At 38.0% G+C, this 25,569-nt stretch overlaps 1 protein-coding gene and 1 long non-coding RNA gene across 2 annotated transcripts in view; one reads left to right on the top strand and one right to left on the bottom strand.

Annotated features, from left to right (window-relative positions):
* The window catches only part of LOC100370985 (uncharacterized), a 51,713-nt gene that overhangs the window by 20,190 nt on the left and 5,954 nt on the right, over positions 1-25,569 (bottom strand). The window contains exon 2 of the mRNA XM_085502672.1: positions 10,763-11,142. Within this exon, the coding sequence (XP_085358798.1) occupies positions 10,763-11,142 (380 nt within the window). The remainder of the gene's footprint in view (positions 1-10,762; positions 11,143-25,569) is intronic.
* LOC146750928 (uncharacterized) lies at positions 1,944-2,668 on the top strand. The gene is made up of 2 exons (XR_014930123.1): positions 1,944-2,029; positions 2,357-2,668. It is a non-coding gene; the product is annotated as an uncharacterized LOC146750928 (long non-coding RNA).

The following is a 25,569-nucleotide window of genomic DNA, read 5'->3' as shown; positions in this document are numbered from 1 at the left end:
GCCCTGACTAAAATGGCACAACAGGTAACACAAGTGCCACTATATATGGTATGAGACTGTTAAGAAAGCCCAGACTAAAATGGCACAACAGGTAACACAAGTGCCACTATGTATGGTATGAGACTATTAAGAAAGCCCTGACTAAAATGGCACAACAGGTAACACAAGTGTCACTATGTATGGTATGAGACTGTTAAGAAAGTCCTGACTAAAATGGCACAACAGGCAACACAAGTGCCACTATATATGGTATGAGACTGTTAAGAAAGCCCTGACTAAAATGGCACAACAGGTAACACAAGTGTCACTATGTATGGTATGAGACTGTTAAGAAAGCCCTGACTAAAATGGCACAACAGGTAACACAAGTGTCACTATGTATGGTATGAGACTGTTAAGAAAGTCCTGACTAAAATGGCACAACAGGTAACACAAGTGCCACTATATATGGTATGAGACTGTTAAGAAAGTCCTGACTAAAATGGCACAACAGGCACCACAAGTGCCACTATATATGATATGAGACTGTTAAGAAAGCCCTGACTAAAATGGCACAACAGGTAACACAAGTGCCACTATATATGGTATGAGACTGTTAAGAAAGCCCAGACTAAAATGGCACAACAGGTAACACAAGTGCCACTATATATGATATGAGACTGTTAAGAAAGCCCTGACTAAAATGGCACAACAGGTAACACAAGTGTCACTATGTATGGTATGAGACTGTTAAGAAAGCCCTGACTAAAATGGCACAACAGGTAACACAAGTGTCACTATGTATGGTATGAGACTGTTAAGAAAGTCCTGACTAAAATGGCACAACAGGTAACACAAGTGCCACTATATATGGTATGAGACTGTTAAGAAAGTTCTGACTAAAATGGCACAACAGGCACCACAAGTGCCACTATATATGATATGAGACTGTTAAGAAAGCCCTGACTAAAATGGCACAACAGGTAACACAAGTGCCACTATATATGGTATGAGACTGTTAAGAAAGTCCTGACTAAAATGGCACAACAGGCACCACAAGTGCCACTATATATGATATGAGACTGTTAAGAAAGCCCTGACTAAAATGGCACAACAGGTAACACAAGTGCCACTATATATGGTATGAGACTGTTAAGAAAGTCCTGACTAAAATGGCACAACAGGCAACACAAGTGCCACTATATATGGTATGAGACTGTTAAGAAAGCCCTGACTAAAATGACACAACAGGTAACACAAGTGTCACTATATATGGTATGAGACTGTTAAGAAAGCCCTGACTAAAATGGCACAACAGGTAACACAAGTGTCACTATGTATGGTATGAGACTGTTAAGAAAGCCCTAACTAAAATGGCACAACAGGTAACACAAGTGTCACTATGTATGGTATGAGACTGTTAGAAAAGTCCTGACTAAAATTGCACAACAGGTAACACAAGTGTCACTATGTATGGTATGGGACTGTTAAGAAAGCAGTGTTCTCCCCAAAGCGTTTTAGCGTAGCGGGGCCGCTACTCCATTATTTATGCCGCTACTCTGAGAGATTGCCCGCTACTCTGTGGCATTTCCTGTTACTCTTTGTTTTAGCTTGTTAATACACGTGCGAATCTGTTAGTCAGCGTCATCAGCGTCCGGTACTGTGAGCCAAATCAGGTGTGAATGGAAACATGTCAGTGATTACGCAAAGACAATGGACTAATACAGCTTCGTACTTCGACAATAAACACTTTCGCCCTATTTAATTGGGGTAATAGCGAGTATTTTCTCAGTAGCATATTTGGCTGGAAGAAGCAACGATGTCAAACAGCAGAAATATTACGTTGTGGTTCCGCGTAGAACGCCCTGCTGGGCCCCTGGTTGCGAGCGATAAACCCACCAGCAACGCGGTCACCGGTACCCCTGTCGGCAGTGGTACTAAACGTGTCCAAGATGATGTTACAACGAGAAGTGCAAAAAAATAAACTCTAGATTTGATGCACAATGGACAACAAAATATACGTGGCTGAGAGAAACATCCGATGGCAAAGGTAAAAAAAGTATTTATTTGTAGCGTTTTACTTGGAAGCGAGTTTTGACCTAGTTTAGTAAATTTTTGTATGGCTTCATTTTTTGCCGATCGTCGAAACATTTTTTTGGAAACGACCTTCTTTCTGGAAGTTCAAAAATTGTTGGCTACGATTTATCAAAGTAACTAATACTAGTATTGTGTTTTGAAATAGTTGGGTAAAGTTTATCGTGGCAATTTTTAAGTTTAGCGACTTTTCAAAATGGCGGCAATTTGTTTATTTTCGTGTTGATCGTGACGATATTTTTTAAATACAAGTATTGATTCGCTCCTATTTCTTATCTTTTAGGAATGCTGTGACACATATGTGGAAAATTCAACTTAAAAACATCCAGAAATAGTTCTTTGGTATGGAATTCTATGCCATGTATAACTATTACGAAATATGCTATCGATAAACACGCACACTCGGAGATGCACAAGAAGGCCATGTCATTTAATAGAAGTGGGAAGCAAAGAAAATCACGGCGTTCTCAAAAGCTGCAGATCACTGGGCTTCCATGAAAGTCCGAAAAATCAACATTACATAGAAATCACACAGCAGCAGATTCATTTAATCTTCTACATAAATTTGTTAAAAAATAAAGACACATTTTCATCCATGCAAGCCTGTCATTATTGTTTTCTTTATCTTCAGACAAATGCTAATGATATGTAAATTATATGCAAATTAGCCGCCACTCTAATACATTTTTCTGGGGAGAACACTGAGAAAGCCCTGACTAAAATGGCACAACAGGTAACACAAGTGTCACTATGTATGGTATGAGACTGTTAGAAAAGTCCTGACTAAAATTGCACAACAGGTAACACAAGTGTCACTATGTATGGTATGAGACTGTTAAGAAAGTCCTGACTAAAATGGCACAACAGGCAACACAAGTGTCACTATGTATGGTATGAGACTGTTAAGAAAGCCCTGATTAAAATGGCACAACAGGTAACCACAAGTACCACTATGTATGGTATGAAACTGTTAAGAAAGCCCAGACTAAAATGGCACAACAGGTAACACAAGTGTCACTATGTATGGTATGAGACTGTTAAGAAAGCCCAGACTAAAATGGCACAATAGGCAACACAAGTGTCACTATGCATGGTATGAGACTGTTAAGAAAGCCCTGACTAAAATGGCACAACAGGTAACACAAGTGTCACTATGTATGGTATGAGACTGTTAAGAAAGCCCTGACTAAAATGGCACAACAGGTAACACAAGTGCCACTATATATGGTATAAGACTGTTAAGAAAGCCCTGACTAAAATGGCACAACAGGTAACACAAGTGCCACTATGTATGGTATGAGACTGTTAAGAAAGCCCTGACTAAAATGGCACAACAGGCAACACAAGTGCCACTACCGTAAAAACCCTCAAATAAGAGCCACTTTGTAACACTTTCATTTCTGGGTGGTGCTTATTTGAGGTAACATGTTGACAACCCTGTAGCCAGTGGCTCTTAAACCAGGGTCATCAAACTTTTTCATTGTGAAATAGGGAAGGGGATAGGCAAACACACACACAACCAAAACAGACAAGTAATTATTAATGATGTATCATTGCAATTAATTTATTCTGTAAAAATACTGTTATGGGAATAACAAATGTCAAATAAATACGACGATTCGACGTTTCATCGACAATGTGTAGCAATGCCTGAAGTCACGTTTCACTGACAATGCGTAGCGATGCCTGAAGTCGGATTTGGTAGCACTCTCAGTGTCTGACCCAACACTCGAATCACTTGTACAATTGTTTACCAAGTTTGGTACGGCAAACTTTTTTCTTGAAAACTGGGAATAACTTGCGTGGCTGTGGCTGGCGTGGTGGTTGATTTGGTGACAATATAAAATAGTTTCGGATAGAATTGATCTGACCAGCAGCGACAGGAGAGGACATACTTGCAAAGGAAGCATGGAACGAATGATAAAAATGATGCCCAATCACTTGTATTTATGGCAAAAACAATAAATAAAAACACGTTTTTCTATAGATTTGTACAGCTTGGGTACTTGGGCATTGTTTTAATTGCTAGACGTCTGACAGTACAGCTTTGGTTTATATTTTCTGTTTCATAATCAAGCCAGCTTATAATGATATTCACGTACTTCACAGTCCACGCAAACAGGGTCAAACTATAGCCCCACCCCTATACAACCAAATACGAAACGATACCGAGAAAGTAACAATTACATGTATTAAAAATAATTTCCTGTGACCAATCGGAGAGACGAAATCATTCACGAAAGCCCAGGCCTGTTACAAGGCATTTTCTGATTGGTACAAGTTCAGATTATTTTCAATTCTCACAAATAGCTAATTTAAATATTTGGGTCAGGCGGGTCACGTAGACTTCACTTTGCTGTAAGACAAGTTGATCGCACAAGTTTGTGGAACTAATCCATTCGACTTCAATTTTGATTATTTTCGGCAAGAGAGTCCTCTCCAAACTAATGCCAGTTATTTTGTTACTTCCCTGAACATTTTGTCTCGAATCATCCAAAAACGAACGTCTCAAATAAAATGCAAAAAATAACCCCAAATCACGATCAGCGAGAGTGGGCTGCGTAATCATTACATTCTCACAGTCGGAGCTACGTCACGATCCCTCAAACGTTGCCATGACCGGACCTCTGTTTTCCCCCACGCTAACCAAATTCCCCCCACGCTAAGGAAAAAATCTTTTGTTTTCTGCTGACTTCCTGTTCCGGTCCGTCAGTGAGAATGTATTTTCGATACCTCCGATTTTCCGATAAAGGCGTTCTAAAATCGTGACGTTCTTTACTTGGTTATAAAGACAACATTGACAATGAATATCTCAACGTGTCCTTCGGTGTTTCGGCAAAAAAACATACTAGTAGTTACTAAGAATAGTTTGTGAATTGGTCGATTGTGTGTCAGAAATATAAAATGGACAAGTTGACAGTCACATTCACGCTCTCAGTGCATTTCTTTCGTCTATCATTCTTCCGATCTCAATTACACAGGACATCAGGCAAGTTATGGGGATAATCTTTATTTGTCTCACACCTACTGTGGGGCAATAAACAATGCAGGTGGAAGTGAAGCACGATTAGCTCGGTGTCTGCCTGATTGTAAACAACCGGGTGGCTGGCACTTATTTCTGGGTTCTTATTGACAAAACCACTCAACTCTTGGTGGCTCTTAATGGAGGGTCAAATGTAACAAATTTTCACTGAGTGGCTCTTAATTGAAGGTGGCGCTTATTTGCGGGTTTTTACGGTATATATGGTATGAGACTGTTAAGAAAGCCCTGACTAAAATGGCACAACAGGTAACACAAGTGTCACTATGTATGGTATGAGACTGTTAAGAAAGCCCTGACTAAAATGGCACAACAGGCAACACAAGTGCCACTATATATGGTATGAGACTGTTAAGAAAGCCCTGACTAAAATGGCACAACAGGTAACACAAGTGTCACTATGTATGGTATGAGACTGTTAGAAAAGTCCTGACTAAAATGGCACAATAGGTAACACAAGTGTCACTATGTATGGTATGAGACTGTTAAGAAAGCCCTGATTAAAATGGCACAACAGGTAACCACAAGTACCACTATGTATGGTATGAAACTGTTAAGAAAGCCCAGACTAAAATGGCACAACAGGTAACACAAGTGTCACTATGTATGGTATGAGAGTGTTAAGAAAGCCCAGACTAAAATGGCACAATAGGTAACACAAGTGTCACTATGTATGGTATGAGACTGTTAAGAAAGCCCTGATTAAAATGGCACAACAGGTAACCACAAGTACCACTATGTATGGTATGAAACTGTTAAGAAAGCCCAGACTAAAATGGCACAACAGGTAACACAAGTGTCACTATGTATGGTATGAGACTGTTAAGAAAGCCCAGACTAAAATGGCACAATAGGTAACACAAGTGTCACTATGTATGGTATGAGACTGTTAAGAAAGCCCTGACTAAAATGGCACAACAGGTAACACAAGTGTCACTATGCATGGTATGAGACTGTTAAGAAAGCCCAGACTAAAATGGCACAATAGGCAACACAAGTGTCACTATGTATGGTATGAGACTGTTAAGAAAGCCCTGACTTAAATGGCACAACAGGTAACACAAGTGTCACTATGCATGGTATGAGACTGTTAAGAAAGCCCTGACTAAAATGGCACAATAGGTAACACAAGTGTCACTATGTATGGTATGAGACTGTTAAGAAAGCCCTGATTAAAATGGCACAACAGGTAACCACAAGTACCACTATGTATGGTATGAAACTGTTAAGAAAGCCCAGACTAAAATGGCACAACAGGTAACACAAGTGTCACTATGTATGGTATGAGACTGTTAAGAAAGCCCAGACTAAAATGGCACAATAGGTAACACAAGTGTCACTTTGTATGGTATGAGACTGTTAAGAAAGCCCTGACTAAAATGGCACAACAGGTAACACAAGTGTCACTATGTATGGTATGAGACTGTTAAGAAAGCCCTGACTAAAATGGCACAACAGGTAACACAAGTGTCACTATGTATGGTATGAGACTGTTAAGAAAGCCCTGACTTAAATGGCACAACAGGTAACACAAGTGTCACTATGCATGGTATGAGACTGTTAAAGAAAGCCCTGACTAAAATGGCACAACAGGTAACACAAGTGTCACTACCGGTATGTATGGTATGAGACTGTTAAGAAAGCCCTGAATAAAATGGCACAACAGGCAACACAAGTGCCACTATGTATTGGGATGAGACTGTTAAGAAAGCCCTGACTAAAATGGCACAACAGGCAACACAAGTGCCACTACCGTAAAAACCCTCAAATAAGAGCCACTTTGTAACACTTTCATTTCTGGGTGGTGCTTATTTGAGGTAACATGTTGACAACCCTGTAGCCAGTGGCTCTTAAACCAGGGTCATCAAACTTTTTCATTGTGAAATAGGGAAGGGGATAGGCAAACACACACACAACCAAAACAGACAAGTAATTATTAATGATGTATCATTGCAATTAATTTATTCTGTAAAAATACTGTTATGGGAATAACAAATGTCAAATAAATACGACGATTCGACGTTTCATCGACAATGTGTAGCAATGCCTGAAGTCACGTTTCACTGACAATGCGTAGCGATGCCTGAAGTCGGATTTGGTAGCACTCTCAGTGTCTGACCCAACACTCGAATCACTTGTACAATTGTTTACCAAGTTTGGTACGGCAAACTTTTTTCTTGAAAACTGGGAATAACTTGCGTGGCTGTGGCTGGCGTGGTGGTTGATTTGGTGACAATATAAAATAGTTTCGGATAGAATTGATCTGACCAGCAGCGACAGGAGAGGACATACTTGCAAAGGAAGCATGGAACGAATGATAAAAATGATGCCCAATCACTTGTATTTATGGCAAAAACAATAAATAAAAACACGTTTTTCTATAGATTTGTACAGCTTGGGTACTTGGGCATTGTTTTAATTGCTAGACGTCTGACAGTACAGCTTTGGTTTATATTTCCTGTTTCATAATCAAGCCAGCTTATAATGATATTCACGTACTTCACAGTCCACGCAAACAGGGTTAAACTATAGCCCCACCCCTATACAACCAAATACGAAACGATACCGAGAAAGTAACAATTACATGTATTAAAAATAATTTCCTGTGACCAATCGGAGAGACGAAATCATTCACGAAAGCCCAGGCCTGTTACAAGGCATTTTCTGATTGGTACAAGTTCAGATTATTTTCAATTCTCACAAATAGCTAATTTAAATATTTGGGTCAGGCGGGTCACGTAGACTTCACTTTGCTGTAAGACAAGTTGATCGCACAAGTTTGTGGAACTAATCCATTCGACTTCAATTTTGATTATTTTCGGCAAGAGAGTCCTCTCCAAACTAATGCCAGTTATTTTGTTACTTCCCTGAACATTTTGTCTCGAATCATCCAAAAATGAACGTCTCAAATAAAATGCAAAAAATAACCCCAAATCACGATCAGCGAGAGTGGGCTGCGTAATCATTACATTCTCACAGTCGGAGCTACGTCACGATCCCTCAAACGTTGCCATGACCGGACCTCTGTTTTCCCCCACGCTAACCAAATTCCCCTCACGCTAAGGAAAAAATCTTTTGTTTTCTGCTGACTTCCTGTTCCGGTCCGTCTGTGAGAATGTATTTTCGATACCTCCGATTTTCCGATAAAGGCGTTCTAAAATCGTGACGTTCTTTACTTGGTTATAAAGACAACATTGACAATGAATATCTCAACGTGTCCTTCGGTGTTTCGGCAAAAAAACATACTAGTAGTTACTAAGAATAGTTTGTGAATTGGTCGATTGTGTGTCAGAAATATAAAATGGACAAGTTGACAGTCACATTCACGCTCTCAGTGCATTTCTTTCGTCTATCATTCTTCCGTTCTCAATTACACAGGACATCAGGCAAGTTATGGGGATAATCTTTATTTGTCTCACACCTACTGTGGGGCAATAAACAATGCAGGTGGAAGTGAAGCACGATTAGCTCGGTGTCTGCCTGATTGTAAACAACCGGGTGGCTGGCACTTATTTCTGGGTTCTTATTGACAAAACCACTCAACTCTTGGTGGCTCTTAATGGAGGGTCAAATGTAACAAATTTTCACTGAGTGGCTCTTAATTGAAGGTGGCGCTTATTTGCGGGTTTTTACGGTATATATGGTATGAGACTGTTAAGAAAGCCCTGACTAAAATGGCACAACAGGTAACACAAGTGTCACTATGTATGGTATGAGACTGTTAAGAAAGCCCTGACTAAAATGGCACAACAGGCAACACAAGTGCCACTATATATGGTATGAGACTGTTAAGAAAGCCCTGACTAAAATGGCACAACAGGTAACACAAGTGTCACTATGTATGGTATGAGACTGTTAGAAAAGTCCTGACTAAAATGGCACAATAGGTAACACAAGTGTCACTATGTATGGTATGAGACTGTTAAGAAAGCCCTGATTAAAATGGCACAACAGGTAACCACAAGTACCACTATGTATGGTATGAAACTGTTAAGAAAGGCCAGACTAAAATGGCACAACAGGTAACACAAGTGTCACTATGTATGGTATGAGAGTGTTAAGAAAGCCCAGACTAAAATGGCACAATAGGTAACACAAGTGTCACTATGTATGGTATGAGACTGTTAAGAAAGCCCTGATTAAAATGGCACAACAGGTAACCACAAGTACCACTATGTATGGTATGAAACTGTTAAGAAAGCCCAGACTAAAATGGCACAACAGGTAACACAAGTGTCACTATGTATGGTATGAGACTGTTAAGAAAGCCCAGACTAAAATGGCACAATAGGTAACACAAGTGTCACTATGTATGGTATGAGACTGTTAAGAAAGCCCAGACTAAAATGGCACAACAGGTAACACAAGTGTCACTATGCATGGTATGAGACTGTTAAGAAAGCCCAGACTAAAATGGCACAATAGGCAACACAAGTGTCACTATGTATGGTATGAGACTGTTAAGAAAGCCCTGACTTAAATGGCACAACAGGTAACACAAGTGTCACTATGCATGGTATAAGACTGTTAAGAAAGCCCTGACTAAAATGGCACAATAGGTAACACAAGTGTCACTATGTATGGTATGAGACTGTTAAGAAAGCCCTGATTAAAATGGCACAACAGGTAACCACAAGTACCACTATGTATGGTATGAAACTGTTAAGAAAGCCCAGACTAAAATGGCACAACAGGTAACACAAGTGTCACTATGTATGGTATGAGACTGTTAAGAAAGCCCAGACTAAAATGGCACAATAGGTAACACAAGTGTCACTATGTATGGTATGAGACTGTTAAGAAAGCCCTGACTAAAATGGCACAACAGGTAACAAGTGTCACTATGTATGGTATGAGACTGTTAAGAAAGCCCTGACTAAAATGGCACAACAGGTAACACAAGTGTCACTATGTATGGTATGAGACTGTTAAGAAAGCCCTGACTTAAATGGCACAACAGGTAACACAAGTGTCACTATGCATGGTATGAGACTGTTAAAGAAAGCCCTGACTAAAATGGCACAACAGGTAACACAAGTGTCACTACCGGTATGTATGGTATGAGACTGTTAAGAAAGCCCTGAATAAAATGGCACAACAGGCAACACAAGTGCCACTATGTATTGGAATGAGACTGTTAAGAAAGCCCTGACTAAAATGGCACAACAGGTAACACAAGTGTCACTATGTATGGTATGAGACTGTTAAGAAAGCCCTGACTTAAATGGCACAACAGGTAACACAAGTGTCACTATGCATGGTATGAGACTGTTAAAGAAAGCCCTGACTAAAATGGCACAACAGGTAACACAAGTGTCACTACCGGTATGTATGGTATGAGACTGTTAAGAAAGCCCTGAATAAAATGGCACAACAGGCAACACAAGTGCCACTATGTATTGGAATGAGACTGTTAAGAAAGCCCTGACTAAAATGGCACAACAGGTAACACAAATGTCACTATGTATGGTATGAGACTGTTAAGAAAGCCCAGACTAAAATAACACAACATATGTATAGAAATGATCGCTGTAGAATCTGTTAAAGTGGTTTCACATGTGAATAACAAATGTTGAGTGGTACTGCACAGTAATTTCCTAAATTAGAATACTCATGGTATATGTTCAAGCAGTTTGTATGTACCGGTACCTTAATATTGCCTTGTAGTTGTTGTCCAACACTCTGTGATTGTCTCTTCAGGGGAATGTTCGATCGTATATTACCACCACGTCCTCTTCTGCCACCTCTCCCCTGAATACCTTTTCCTTGAACATTTTGTCTTCCTTTAATAAGATTTGTTCTAAATGTCTTTGTTTTTCCTTGTGTTTGCAATCGGACTCCACCTCTTGTTCTTGTTGCACCACCTCTTGTTCTTGTTGCACCACCTCTTGCTCTTGTTGCACCACCTCTTGTTCTTGTTGCACCACCTCTTGTTCTTGTTGCACCACCTCTTGCTCCTGTTGCACCTCCTCTTCCAATTGCAACAGTTATCTTCTTTTTCTGTTTTTTGTTTTGTTTAATGATATCATCTGAAATGCAACAAAACAGTTTATTTATTTATTTATTTCGCCATCCACATAGTTTAAACAAAAGATAAATTTTTAGAAAATAAATGTCTTATAGAAGAATGGCGGGGGATGTGTGTCAGTCACATACAGCATCAGGGTTCTGCCCACGCCGGACGGTGTCGTCCGGCACTCGAATAAAAAAGCCGGCACAAAAAGTTGCCGACCGGCACTATTGTTTACTGGAAATGTACGCATTTATGTTGGGTTGGGTGGTACGCGATCACGTTGCAGACGTCCGGTGTCTAGATTTTGGTTAAGACCAAATCAATGAATAGGGTTGCTATACTCTCTATTATGGTGTTTCGACACCTCTTTAGCGATCGGTGATTGTTCTGACGGCAAAAATATCACGCCTTTACCAGGACAAGTGATCAGAGCTCGCCGCTACTTGTGGGCTGTCATTCAAACAATGGAAGTGTGAAACGTTGATTGCCGGTCGTTGAGTTTTTGATCACACCAAGTCGAGACTGACTGATCACGTGAATTTAAAACTTCACTGTGATTGAAGTAAAAATTCGAGCTGTGAAAATGCCAGCAAATGAAATGCTGTGCATAAAAGTTAGACGAAACATACATCATCAGAACCTCCACTGTCTAGCACGAGAGTACACTGTTTATCTACCGATGCAATCTATTACGCTGATCTTTACACTATGCTGAAATATATAACCTCGAGTAAACGCAAGAATGTCGACCAAGACGAAAACAAATTTCCAGTGCAGAAAAAGTCTAAAGTCGACGATGCCAGTGAAAAATCTGTGACTCCTACTCGGCGTAAACAAGCTTCAAGTTTTCGAAACGAGTGGGTCAGAGGTCGTGACTGGCTTTATTTTATTCCTGGCGAGGGAATGTACTGCAAATTGTGTCAGAAGTACAACATGTGTCCATACGATCGAGATACATGGAATAAAACCCCATCCAGACGTATCAGACTGTGCACTGTCAAGGAGCACGAACAGACAACAGGTCATCGAGATGCCACGAAACGTGAGTTGACAGCCGCTGCTAGTCAAAACATTGGGGAAATCATTCAACCTGAAGTCAACAGAGACGCCATCACATCGGCCTTCACCGTTTTATATTTCCTGGCGAAACAACGTATCCCGCACACAACAAACTTCGAGCCAGTACTAGATCTACTTTCACAACTCGGTTTGTCAGTGAAGGAAAATCTACGAGTCAGCAAGAATGCAACGTATTGCAGCGACAAGTCAATCCAAGAAATGTTAGCAATATTATCATCCACAATTGAAGAAAGTACTATTGAGCAACTGAAGAAATCAGAGTATTTTGCTATCATGTTGGACGAAACGACGGACGTCAGCGTTAGTGAACAATTAACTTTGAACTGTCGTTTTTTGAATGAATCTGGGCAACTGTGTGTAACGGTGTTGTGAAGAAACTCCAGGAATTCGCAACTACTGCTATCGGCATTCACTGTTCCGCTCACCGCCTCCAACTTGCGTCGTGTCAAGCAGCTAACGCAGTTCCATTTGTTAAGAAATTCCACACAATTCTACGGCAGTTGTACGACTACTATGACAACAGTGCAGTACGTATGGCTGGCCTGCATGCAGTTCAAACAGCACTAGGAGAAAAAGTTTTGAAGCCCATCTAACCGTCTTCAACTCGGTGGCTAAGTATCGAGATGTCGACAACTAGACTGAAAGAAAGCTATGTCAGTATCCTGGTCAGTTTGGAACGAGAGGGAGAAGAACGTGGTGACGTGAAAGCTGTCGGTTTTTTTCACCTCTTATCCAGTTACCGATTTAGTATTTTGCTATCATGTTGGACGAAACGACGGACGTCAGCGTTAGTGAACAATTAACTTTGAACTGTCGTTTTTTGAATGAATCTGGGCAACTGTGTGTCAGATTTCTTAAAATGATAGAACCGTTGAAGTCAAGTGACATCACACAGCCGTCATCTACCGTCACTCTCAATGCATCAACGATCGCCGGACATGTAGCCGAGTACATTGAAGGCAAACAACTTAATGCTCACCAGCTCGTTGGGATTGGCACTGATGCCGCAGCAGTAATGACCGGAAAAAATAACGGTGTTGTGAAGAAACTCCAGGAATTCGCAACTACTGCTATCGGCATTCACTGTTCCGCTCACCGCCTCCAACTTGCGTCGTGTCAAGCAGCTAACGCAGTTCCATTTGTTAAGAAATTCCACACAATTCTACGGCAGTTGTACGACTACTATGACAACAGTGCAGTACGTATGGCTGGCCTGCATGCAGTTCAAACAGCACTAGGAGAAAAAGTTTTGAAGCCCATCTAACCGTCTTCAACTCGGTGGCTAAGTATCGAGATGTCGACAACTAGACTGAAAGAAAGCTATGTCAGTATCCTGGTCAGTTTGGAACGAGAGGGAGAAGAACGTGGTGACGTGAAAGCTGTCGGTTTTTTTCACCTCTTATCCAGTTACCGATTTATTGCAACAATGTTGCTGTTGTGTGATTTGCTGCCCCACGTCAGTCGTCTTTCCAAAGCGTTCCAGGCGCGGGAATTCGAATATAGTCAACTAAAACCGCTGGTGACGTCCACGATTTCTACTATACAAAAGATGAAGTCAGTAGATGCGGACAATTTACAGAAATTGCCACAATTCATCACAAATCTCGAGAAGTCTGACATCGTAGTGAAAGAGCGCGCCGATGACGAAAAATATTTGAAAGAGCAGATCCGTGAAAAATACATCAACGCATTGGTCAGCAATTTGGAGAAGCGATTCCCATCCGACGACATCGGTATTCTGTCGCAATTTGGCATTTTTGATCCTCATCGGCTTCAAACTGAACAATCACCTGATTATGGCACCAATGCAGTGAAAACACTGGCAGCACACTTTCTACAGAAACCCGATCAGCGCGATGTATCGTCTGACGCAGTGAATCAGTGGACACACTTCACTACGTACGCTAAGGAGTCCATCTTGAAGCAGATGAATTTGAAGCCTGACGCAATTGTTGACCATCTGTGCACATCGCCCATGGTACAGCAAGTCTTTCCATCTTTAACACAACTTGCGAAGATATACCGAGTTCTTCCTTGCCATACTGCAGATTCCGAGAGAACATTCTCGCAATTAAAGCTCGTCAAAACCATCCAACGAAATCGACTAAACCAAACCAGCCTGGATAATCTTGTTCGGATCGCAATTGACGGCCCAACTGTCGACAGTTATGACTACCAAGCCGCCGTTCAAAAATGGGCAGAGAAAAAAAATCGACGAATTTCCCTGAAGAAATAAATGAACTTTACTATAAATGAAATAATATTATGGACACATACATTCATTTATTTATTTATTTATTTATTTATTTATTTATTTATTTATTTATTTATTTATTTATTTATTTATTTATTTATTTATTTATTTATTTATTTATTTATTTATTTATTTATTTATTTATTTATTTATTTATTTATTTATTTATTTATTTATTTATTTATTTATTTATTTATTTATTTATTTATTTATTTATTTATTTATTTATTTATTTATTTATTTATTTATTTATTTATTTATTTATTTATTTATTTATTTATTTATTTATTTATTTATTTATTTATTTATTTATTTATTTATTTATTTATTTATTTATTTATTTATTTATTTATTTATTTATTTATTTATTTATTTATTTATTTATTTATTTATTTATTTATTTATTTATTTATTTATTTATTTATTTATTTATTTATTTATTTATTTATTTATTTATTTATTTATTTATTTATTTATTTATTTATTTATTTATTTATTTATTTATTTATTTATTTATTTATTTATTTATTTATTTATTTATTTATTTATTTATTTATTTATTTATTTATTTATTTATTTATTTATCTAACTTAATTATTTTACATAGCAGTAGGTAAATAGTTTGTGTATTTTGTTTTATTTTATTTATTCATTCCACCCTGTTGTGTAAGAGAAAAACACAGTAATAATAATAAAATATAATTAAATGGACAACACAACACATTTCAGTATTTATTTTGGGTTTGTTATTTTACATCTAACAACAGTATATATACATAATCAATAACAGCATCTGACTACTAATATATATTTGTAACAAAAAAGTATTTCTCTGAAATAAATAAGAAGTAGTTAATAGTAGCATTACAATTGTTGTCTATTTTTGTTCATGGCGTATTTGTGTGCCATACCATGATTTTGGTGGGGTTCACTGACTTGACACCTCAAAACAAACATCAAGTATGTTAATTAGCTCATGAATATTAATGAGCGCCCGGCACTCTTGTCAACCTGGGCAGAACCCTGCAGCATTGTATGATAATGTGTACACTCCACGCTTGTTAATCGATGTTGGCATGATATTCATTAAAACAAAATGATCGCCAGTAGGCAATTTTGAATCTTATCTGAAAACAAAATGATGTGCATCAAGGTCCTATAATGTCCAATGTATATACCAAGTTTGAACAAAATCCATCAGTAAACAGCTCAAAAATGCTTGATTTTGATGATTTTTTAGCAAAACAATGGCCATCATTTGGTCATCTTGAATCAGATTGTGAAACAAATTGTTGTGCATATGTGTAATATCCGAACGGGGACTAATAAAACTTAAAAGATGGAATTAATTATAGCTTTTAGACAACCACACTGATTATATGTTGTCATATGACCCATTCTAATCATATTACAGCCGTTCTGAAAATTATTCAGACAGTCAGTTAGCAAAATAACTTGCAACTTTGCAAAACACTTTGGTCTTTGCCTAATCTAGACTTGTCGGCGCCACTTGATTGATGCGTGCTTGGTTTGGGATTACTATTTCATAGGGGTTGTCGGCATGGTGAATTGCAAGTATTATCTAGTGTGCGTATACAGCAACCATTCTTTTTTTTTAATATTTTTATTGTAATTATTTTCAGTAATTTTAAAAATCGCAAGTTGGGTGCTTAAATTTGTCGAAAAATGTCAACCCCTCGATAATTTTAGTCAATTGTCCTCGTTACAAAAATGAACTAGACATAATAACGGTCGTCATACCCTCGTCATTTTCAAACTGCAGTTGAAAAAGTGATTCACTCAAGGAAGGCACTTTTGATTTGACAAAGTCCATCAAAGCATTATAATCAAGTTTTCCGCCCGTGTATCCCTGACGTACTCTCCCACCTCAGTATAAAATCTGAATCTGATACATAATGTACCAGTAATGTGAAAACAACTTTTAGTTTGGCTCAAAACTGTCGCAAAACTGCAGCGCGTCCAATGCCAAGGAACACTACATTTGTACTTTGAGCCTTCTCGCCAATGACAAGTTCATTAATACCTGGGCTTACTGAACACTCAGGGATTGTTTTGTAAATTGCGCTATGTCAGGTAGACTCAGATGGTTATAACAATTTAAAATAACACTTTGAATGCACATATAACTTGGTAATGTATGCACAGTCCCTCTGGGACTGTGATGTATGTTATTACCAATGCGTGTCGTTTTGAAAACAGCATTTTACCCGCGTCTAGCAAGATAATGGAATGATCCCAACTGTGGGCGTGCCAATACAACGGTGCCATCAAGTCTAGATTGGAAAAAGACCCAAGTGTTTTGCAAAGTTCCAAGATATATTGCTAACTGACTGTCCGAATAATTCTCAAAACAGCTGTAAATAACAGCATGTCATGTTACTCGGAACATGTGCTTGGCAGAATTTTTGTTTTAAAAATGGTGACACATACTATTGTCGCTGTTATGTTGAGAGTATCCAATTGTATCGACCCTCGTATATGCACATTTCTGCTTAAACTGTCATATAGTTAGTATTATTTAGGGGGTTAGATATCCCAAAAAATGGCAAATATTATTTCCATTGCTGTTCTCTTATTTTTGCATTCGTTTTTTCCAGTTAAAAATTCAGTCTCGTTAGTGGCCAGGTGCCAACATGAAGCCATACACAATGCAGGGTTCTCCCCAGAGAAAAAATGCAAAGCGCCACAGCTAATTTGCATAATAATTTGCATATCATTTACATAACTTTCCTTCATTGATTAACAGAATTCATTTACAATTATGAATATTAGTGAGCTCAGTCACAATGCAAATATTGTTTTAATGGAATCAACACATTATGTTTCACAATTTAGAAGAGTTTGAAACATTCTCGAAATACAAATGCTGCAGACTAAAAACAAACACAAATAAATTATTGTTGCAATTTAATTGTATTGTAAAACACTCCAAAAACATTCTCCTTCAAAAAATCGATCACGTAGTAAATTGGCGTACTGTTCTAATTTATTATTCGTACCATCAACTTCTAAAACGTTTACATTTACAGTAATGAGCGAACAAATAAAAATTCAAAACGATCATCAAAGTTACGACGTGACATAACTTACTTGGCGATGTTATACACCGGTTATACCAGGGTTCTCCACAAGGGGTTTTTACAGGGCGCCGCGCCCTGTTATCTGAAATTGGCGCCCTGTTTAAATTGTCAGCGCCCTGTTATATTTCCTGTGCGCCCTGCATGGTATCAGACAAAGAATTGTTTACAAAACAGGCCAACACTCATTGTCTTCCGAAGATGATTCATCGTGCTCAGGGTAACTGGTTCATTGTTTTAAGGTGCAACTGTGAAAATTCCGGTTTGTTATCGTAGCAGGTCACCGTGAGGTGATAACACCACCAAACAAAAAGTTACAAGTTTTTTCAACACGATTAAAAATGAACATGTGGTCTAGAAAAGTGCATTACCGTACCCATATTTTTACTGCCAGGGTGATGTCAAATATATAAAATCGTTATCGGTAAAACCATTCGTTAAACATAAGGTCTATGGTTAAAACCAAGTTCACGCCGTGACTAGGTAGCGGCAACATCGTCACCGCCGAGTGGAACAAAGGCAGTAACCGGGCAGCTGTGCACTTGCATGATCGGTAAACGACCAACGCAGCCGACGTACCATCACAGACATTGCTGATCACCAAGAAGTCCACATGAATGCTTGCTTGAACATGTAAATGTTTATATTTAAATGTCACTATTTAAAGTTGAATTTTCTTTAAATCACGATTTAAAAACCCCGGTAAAACGGCCATGCTTTCAACTCGCATCATAAGTGGAGGAAATAAATTTACTTGTGTTTTTTTGGAACAAATATTCTGATTGGTTGTTTTTCGCGTCAATGCGTGGCTTTGGCCAATCAAAAGCATCGTTACATAGTATCAGGGTGCACACAGTAAAATGAACTGTTTCCGGGTCATAGCTGTCTTCAACGAAGCAGACATCAACAAACTTTTGATTCGAATGAAAATTATTCTTTTAAGTATGTATTTTGTTTTTTTATACCTAATTCTATTATTTTTGATAGTAACTGTTAACTGCAGATCGAAAATCTTCTATTGTGTACATTTTATTTCGTTTGATCACCTTGGTTTTTGATGCCATTCATGCAAGTTTTTTAATGAACAAATTACGAACGTTTGTGCGACATACATTTTATTTTGCTTCATCCAAATAAATATAAATCATAAATATAAATTTTTGCTAAAAATTAAATAAAGCATGTATGTATCTATTTGGGACAATAAATTAACAAACTTGTTACGTCTTTTTCTGGACGTGATCATTACTTGTAAACTGATGTCGCCGCTTGAGGAATCGTGCAGCTAAAATCAGCTGATTGTACGTGCTGACATTTACTTAATAATAGCTCTTCAGAATTCCTATTCATTTTGTAATATTAAATATATATTATGCATATGTAATAATATGTAGATTTATAGATTTTTTGGTTTCCATTTTTTAACATCCTTGCCAATGATGCACGTTACAAATGTGCCACGCCCACTTCACATTGGCGCGCCCTGTTTAATTTTCAAACCGTGGAGAACCCTGTATACCAATAATTCCTCAACAAATGTAACTTTTTTTTATTTTGATATGAAATGTAAAAAAAAAACAGACCCGCCATGATGTTTGTGAAACATTAGCATGTGTCCTTTGACCCGATGGGTCAAGAATCCCATTAACCAATCAAAATGCCGCATGGTAATGCCAGTAGAATCCGAAGTTTTTCGAATGGTAGTGATCATAAAAATTACATTGCGGAAGTTAAGCGATGTCGTAGCACAATGTGTTGGCACCGATTTCAATTAAAAACTCCATGATGGCTTTCGAAAGAGGTGATTTGCAATTTTTAAAAGGTAAAATAGGTCTTGAAAGAAGAGTTTTTACATGATTCGCGATGATAACAGTTCAAATGTATTTTACCAAATTACGCAATAAACACGTTTTTTCTTGAGTCGCATAAACAGATCGTGAACTCCGCTTTGACCACGTTATATCGAGGTGGAATTGATTTTGAAAGAATTTTAGCCTTCAATCTAAAGACTGTGTCTATTGTAGAAAGTATTTAATTACAAACAAAGAGGTGCTAATTTCACAAATTTGACTAGCCGCTACGTATCGTGCGACTAGGTCTACTATTGTTTACAAATTATAATCCATGACTGGCAGGATGCGTGTATGTCGGTACGTAATTATAATAACAATCGGACAATAGTCCTGGTCGGAAGCGTTTCCGTGGTGGTCACTAATTTTGAGTGACGGTAGGGGCCGACCAGCGTGGCGAACAAAGCGTTTGCACATCTGATATTGGCATGTTAAGTATGAAATCAAGCGCCAGGTGGGAACACATAGCTCCGAGGTCCCAAGTATAGCGCCGCTAAAAAGCCCTGGGGAGAACCCTGCAATGACGATGTTGGTTTTTATTTCACATCCTCTTCATGCATATATAGTGCATCTAAATAATGTTTTCGGTTTTCCCCATACAGTCAAACCTGTGTTAACGGCCACCTGGATATAGCGGCCACCTGCCTATAGCGGTCCCTACAAATTTTACATGTAAAGTACCCTGTTTACAGCGGCCACCTGCCTAACGCGGCCAACGGCCACGCTTCATCGGCCGCAGTGAACAGTTGAACTGCATATAACGGACATAGTTCCCGGATGTCTTGCAGACTACTGCCTTCCACCTCAGACAACTAATAAGCTCACAAAGGACAAAGTTAGCACGTTTTCACACCTTTCATTCAACCGATGGCTTCGGCAATTATGTTTTATTCTTGTTTATAATTCAGTTTACCACGGCAAGCACACCGTACCGATGGCTATGGAACGCCAAAAACATAATTACGAATTTGAAAGTGTCTTGATAAAAAAACATGCTGTCATTAATGTTTTAATGTTTTGTTGAAATATGTATACCATTGGAATAACTTACAATTTTGTTCAATTAATGAATCGAGCAATCACAACGATGACGACCCGCAAAAGTTGTGAGTCGCCAGGACACAGTCACGGTCCCTATGCATGTGGCTGGGGTGAATCGGAATGCTGACGGTAAATCCTCGATCGAATTGATTACCAACAAAAAAAACATAACAGGGCACAGATCTAGAAGCAGTACCTACACACGAATTGGTGACGTCATAAAATACATGACCTTCAATCGGGGTCGTTTCCTCGGTATATACGAATTGGTATATACAAATTACAATAAAGATACTTAAGACATTACACATAAGGTAAAACAAATCACGTGACAATATAATGATAATAACGGTAATAAATCCTACTAGCTTAACAGTTGAAGAGAACGCTCATATAGTCAGTCGGGTGATGCCGAGGGTCACGAACTGTGTTGCAAAATGGCCGTGTGGTTGAAACTGGGTCATGGCGTGACGCGTGAGGAAGACATCATTAAACACTCAAAATCACAATAAAACGGGGAAGTGGTTGCATATTACGGCGTAGCTAACATGGGAAATAAAAAAACGCCCAATACAAACGACATGTGTTCGAATCACACTAGATACACACTCACCAGAACCGAAGCAATCAGAAACCAGCAATCGTTTTGGCTTTTCCGTTCAACTCATCGGAACACTGGAGTAGTTAGAAAAATGAACACCACTTAACGACCAACGTCGTGGCGTGGTACACAAGCGTGCCATCAAAATAAAACAAAATTAGCTTGAAAAGACAGTGGGTTCGAGTCCCGCTCAGAGCTACCGTAAAAACGTAAATCAAATAAACTGAAATCTCTCAAACCGTAAACAAGTAAACAAAGAACGTCGCAAAAAAATAATAAACCTCACAAAACTCCACCATACAAAACTGAATGAATAAATAATAAAATAACTAACGTCTTAAACTGGACGACGCGCAATTTGTTCAACAGTTTCCAGATTGTGACAAGAGATAAACAAGACCCAAGTCAATGTAAGTTTTGTTAAAGTGTCGATGGCGTTCCCTATATTACGAAAACAATTCAGGCAACAGACGAATATCTTCTGTGGTGTTGTTGAATTTATACCGTGTCTGCGGAATTGTTGATTGAGGGTTCGAAGCCAGCAGTTAACATTTTGTTAGAAAGTTTCACAATTAAATCAAATATCCAATAATACCAGTATATTTATTTCATTATTTTAACAACTTGCAATGGTGGAAGTTGGTCAAACACGAGTTCTTACACCTAAATAAGTATCAAATATTTGTCGACACATTTATTCTCTCAACCTTGTAGAGGTGGAAATTAATTAAACAACAGGTATTTACTCACAAATATAATGGTCAATATTTGTCCATACATTCATTCTGTCAATTTAAGAACTTGTAATTGTTGGAATTAATCAAATGAGAGTTGTCTACACCAAAATAAGTTTCAAATGCTTGTCCATACATTTATTCTCTCAATTTAACAACTTGTAATGGTGTAAAATAATTAAACAAGAGTTGTCTACACCAAAATAAGTCTAAAATATTTGTCCGCACATTTATTCTCTCAATTTAACAACTTGTAATGGTGTAAAATAATTAAACGAGAGCTGTCTACACCAAAATAAGTCTAAAATATTTGTCCGCACATTTATTCTCTCAATTTAACAACTTGTAATGGTGTAAAATAATTAAACGAGAGCTGTCTACACCAAAATAAGTCTAAAATATTTGTCCGCACATTTATTCTCTCAATTTAACAACTTGTAATGGTGTAAAATAATTAAACGAGAGCTGTCTACACCAAAATAAGTCTAAAATATTTGTCCGCACATTTATTCTCTCAATTTAACAACTTGTAATTGTGGGAATTAATCAAACGAGAGCTGTCTACACCAAAATAAGTCTAAAATATTTGTCCGCACACTTATTCTCTCAATTTAACAACTTGTAATGGTGTAAAATAATTAAACGAGAGCTGTCTACACCAAAATAAGTCTAAAATATTTGTCCATACATTTATTCTCTCAATTTAACAACTTGGAATGGTGTAAAATAATTAAACGAGAGCTGTCTACACCAAAATAAGTCTAAAATATTTGTCCGCACATTTATTTTCTCAATTTAACAACATGTAATTGTGGGAATTAATCAAACGAGAGATGTCTACACAAAAATAAGTCTAAAATATTTGTCCGCACATTTATTCTTTCAATTTAACAACCTGTAATTGTGGGAATTAATCAAACGTGAGTTGTTTACATCAAACTAAGTATTTAATATTTGTTGAGACATTTATTCTCTCAATTTAACAACTTGTAATGGTGTAAAATAATTAAACGAGAGTTGTCTACACCAAAATTAATCTCAAATATTTGTCCACACATTTATTGTCACAATTTAACCACTTGTTAATAGTGGAAATTACTTAAATGCGACTTGTTTAATCAGTTGACATCAATGCAACTTACCCGCAGACAGTGCACAACAGAGTATCATTATTGAGCAATTATAAACAAGAACGTGTCTTGGCATTAGGGTTAGGGTCGGGTCAGGTATGGGCAACGGAATTATTAACAGGAATGTGTCTTGACATTAGGGTTAGGGTCGGGTCAGGTATGGGCAACGCAAATGGCAAACACCCAATTGGCAAGATGTACACTAACGGGTTATGGCATGCATATATAGTTTACACAAGTAAAAACACAAAATTGGCAATTTTTTGGACAATTGTAACTCAATAATAGAAATATGTTGTATTTCTATATATATACACACTATATAGTCTTATCAAATGCAAACACATCCAGTCAATCCAATGTGGTCTTGTGGGTCAGTTTTCTGCATAGTGATCAGGAGGACCTGGGTTCAATTCCCTTGCCTGCCCATCTTTTTCTCGCAAACACCATTTGGCAATAAAGCTAAATATGACAACAACTTATTTAATTTGCATGACTACCCACATAGCTCAGTTGATTTGTACTATGTCAGCAATGTGAGCGATCGCTGGTTCGAATCCAGTATGTTTAGTTAGATTTTTGAATGCTAGTGAAGACAGTGCTCCTATGAATAGGACTTAAATCCTAACTCCTGTGTGAAGACACTCGTGGTGCAGAGGACAAGACAGTGCGCTGGGAACTCAAAGATCGCAAGTTCGAATCACGGTTTGGACACTCCTACAAAAGACATGAAAGACGTTAAAAACATAAACAGCGGATTCAAAAACTCAAGTCAAACATAACACAAGAATACTACCCCACATGGAAGCCAGATGAAGAACGTCGAAGAACGAACACAGTCGAAGAACGAACACAGTTGACAGCTGTAGGTCACGTGCAACAACAGACACGAGGAGCATGGCTGCTCTCCAAATGGGTCCCTTCTTTTGTATTGACCCCCTAAGGATTGCTAATCCCCCTTTCTAACTCTTCTCCCAAAAATAATATATCGCCCCTTTTAAAATGTATTGACCCACAAATTAATGAATATTCATGAGCACAGAAACTGCTACGTCATGAATAAATTAGCATAATTTAAAAAAAATTGCATAAAGTGTAGGTACTCCTTCTGGAGCTCTGCCCATAACAGCTCACTTGTTATTTAGTATCGATATTTATTCACTTTGAACTCCTATAATTACCGATAAATACGCATGTAACTGGAACTGATAGCAAAAAGTAAAAAAATCAACGCAACGGCCATGCCTGTTTATCCATCCAAATAAATTATGCTAATTAGCCTTGCGCATGTGCGTTCTTGTTCTTCCGGGGTTATGATAACTCGGGTCAAAAAGAAGAGTCGTTTCCGTTAGCCCTGCATTAGTGTGTATCGATCACTGCGAGGGAATGTGTGTGCAGTATCGTCTCGTTGTCTAAACTAAATTCGTTCAACAATTTTTTTTCGGTCGCTACTGCCTCGGTACATGTAACAATAGATGCTTTTAACAATGATGTTAAATTGACCCCAGTTCGCCGGCCCATTATTACCTCCATGGGCGGCCAAAGCCGCCAGGCATAGTTCACATGTTCCTATTGTTGCACCAGTACAATAACATGGAAGTCGCACAGATTTCGATTGCGCAAAGTAATGTTTTGATTAGGGATCAACCATTTCGTAAGTGAGGTAGGTCGAGAAAATTTTTGAAAAAAAATGAACGAAATGTTTAGGGAATTGTGATTTGGGAGGAAACTTTCAAGTTGTCACATACATGTAACTGGAAGAATACAATAGATAAGTGTTCTTTCCGTATACGTAACGTTGTAGGGATCAATAAAGCACTGCTAACTGTCCCTCTTCCTTCTCCTTGAAAGAATTTGCTATAGCCCAGAAACATTCCGATTTATTAGAACAGTTACCAGACACAATAGATATTTAAAGAAACAAAGAAATTCAGAATAGCTAAGCAAAGCAAGCGGAGTGATTTCTTTAGTAGGAAATGAGACTCAAACTGCTGCTGAACATCAACTTTACTGTACAAATCTTCAAATAATTTTCATAATACTCATTATTGTGCAATGATCAATTTTTTGTGAAATGATTTTAGTTTACATAATACAATTTAAAATCAACATTTTTATTTGTAATAAAGTGTTTGGATACTGTGTACAGTAGTGTAATAGTGTGTCAAATGGGGTTGCGAGATCCGTTTTAATACATTCAGTGCCTAATTAATATTCATGAATAAATTAGTGAACCTGTATAGAAAGGCCACCTGTCTATAAAGGCCAAAATTTCAAAGTCCCTTGGGTGGCCGCTATAGACAGGTTTGACTGTATTTCGTTAAAATAAAATACCAAAAAGCCAGAAAGTTGAAACTTTCACAGCAACGAAAAATATAAATAAAGTTGTGTTAGCCTGCACAGAAATGAATCGTGAGGTATCTTGGGTGAAAATAATGTCACAATACATGCTAATTTTATGTTAACGTAGACAACGAGGGGATTACCAGTAAGCTAATTTACGAACGCGAATTGCACATTGTGACAATAGAACTCTGAGCGTTTCCTGCTGTGATACTTTGGGAATGTGATACTATCAACAACAGAATGTCAGTAGCACATTGGTAGTTAGTTGATTAGTCAAAATAGTACAATGGCAAAATTGACTGTCAGGTG

This window comes from Saccoglossus kowalevskii, chromosome 1 (assembly GCF_978046115.1).
Source record: "Saccoglossus kowalevskii chromosome 1, keSacKowa6.1, whole genome shotgun sequence".
Classification (NCBI taxonomy): domain Eukaryota; kingdom Metazoa; phylum Hemichordata; class Enteropneusta; family Harrimaniidae; genus Saccoglossus; species Saccoglossus kowalevskii.
This window is presented reverse-complemented; position numbering and strand designations above follow the sequence as displayed.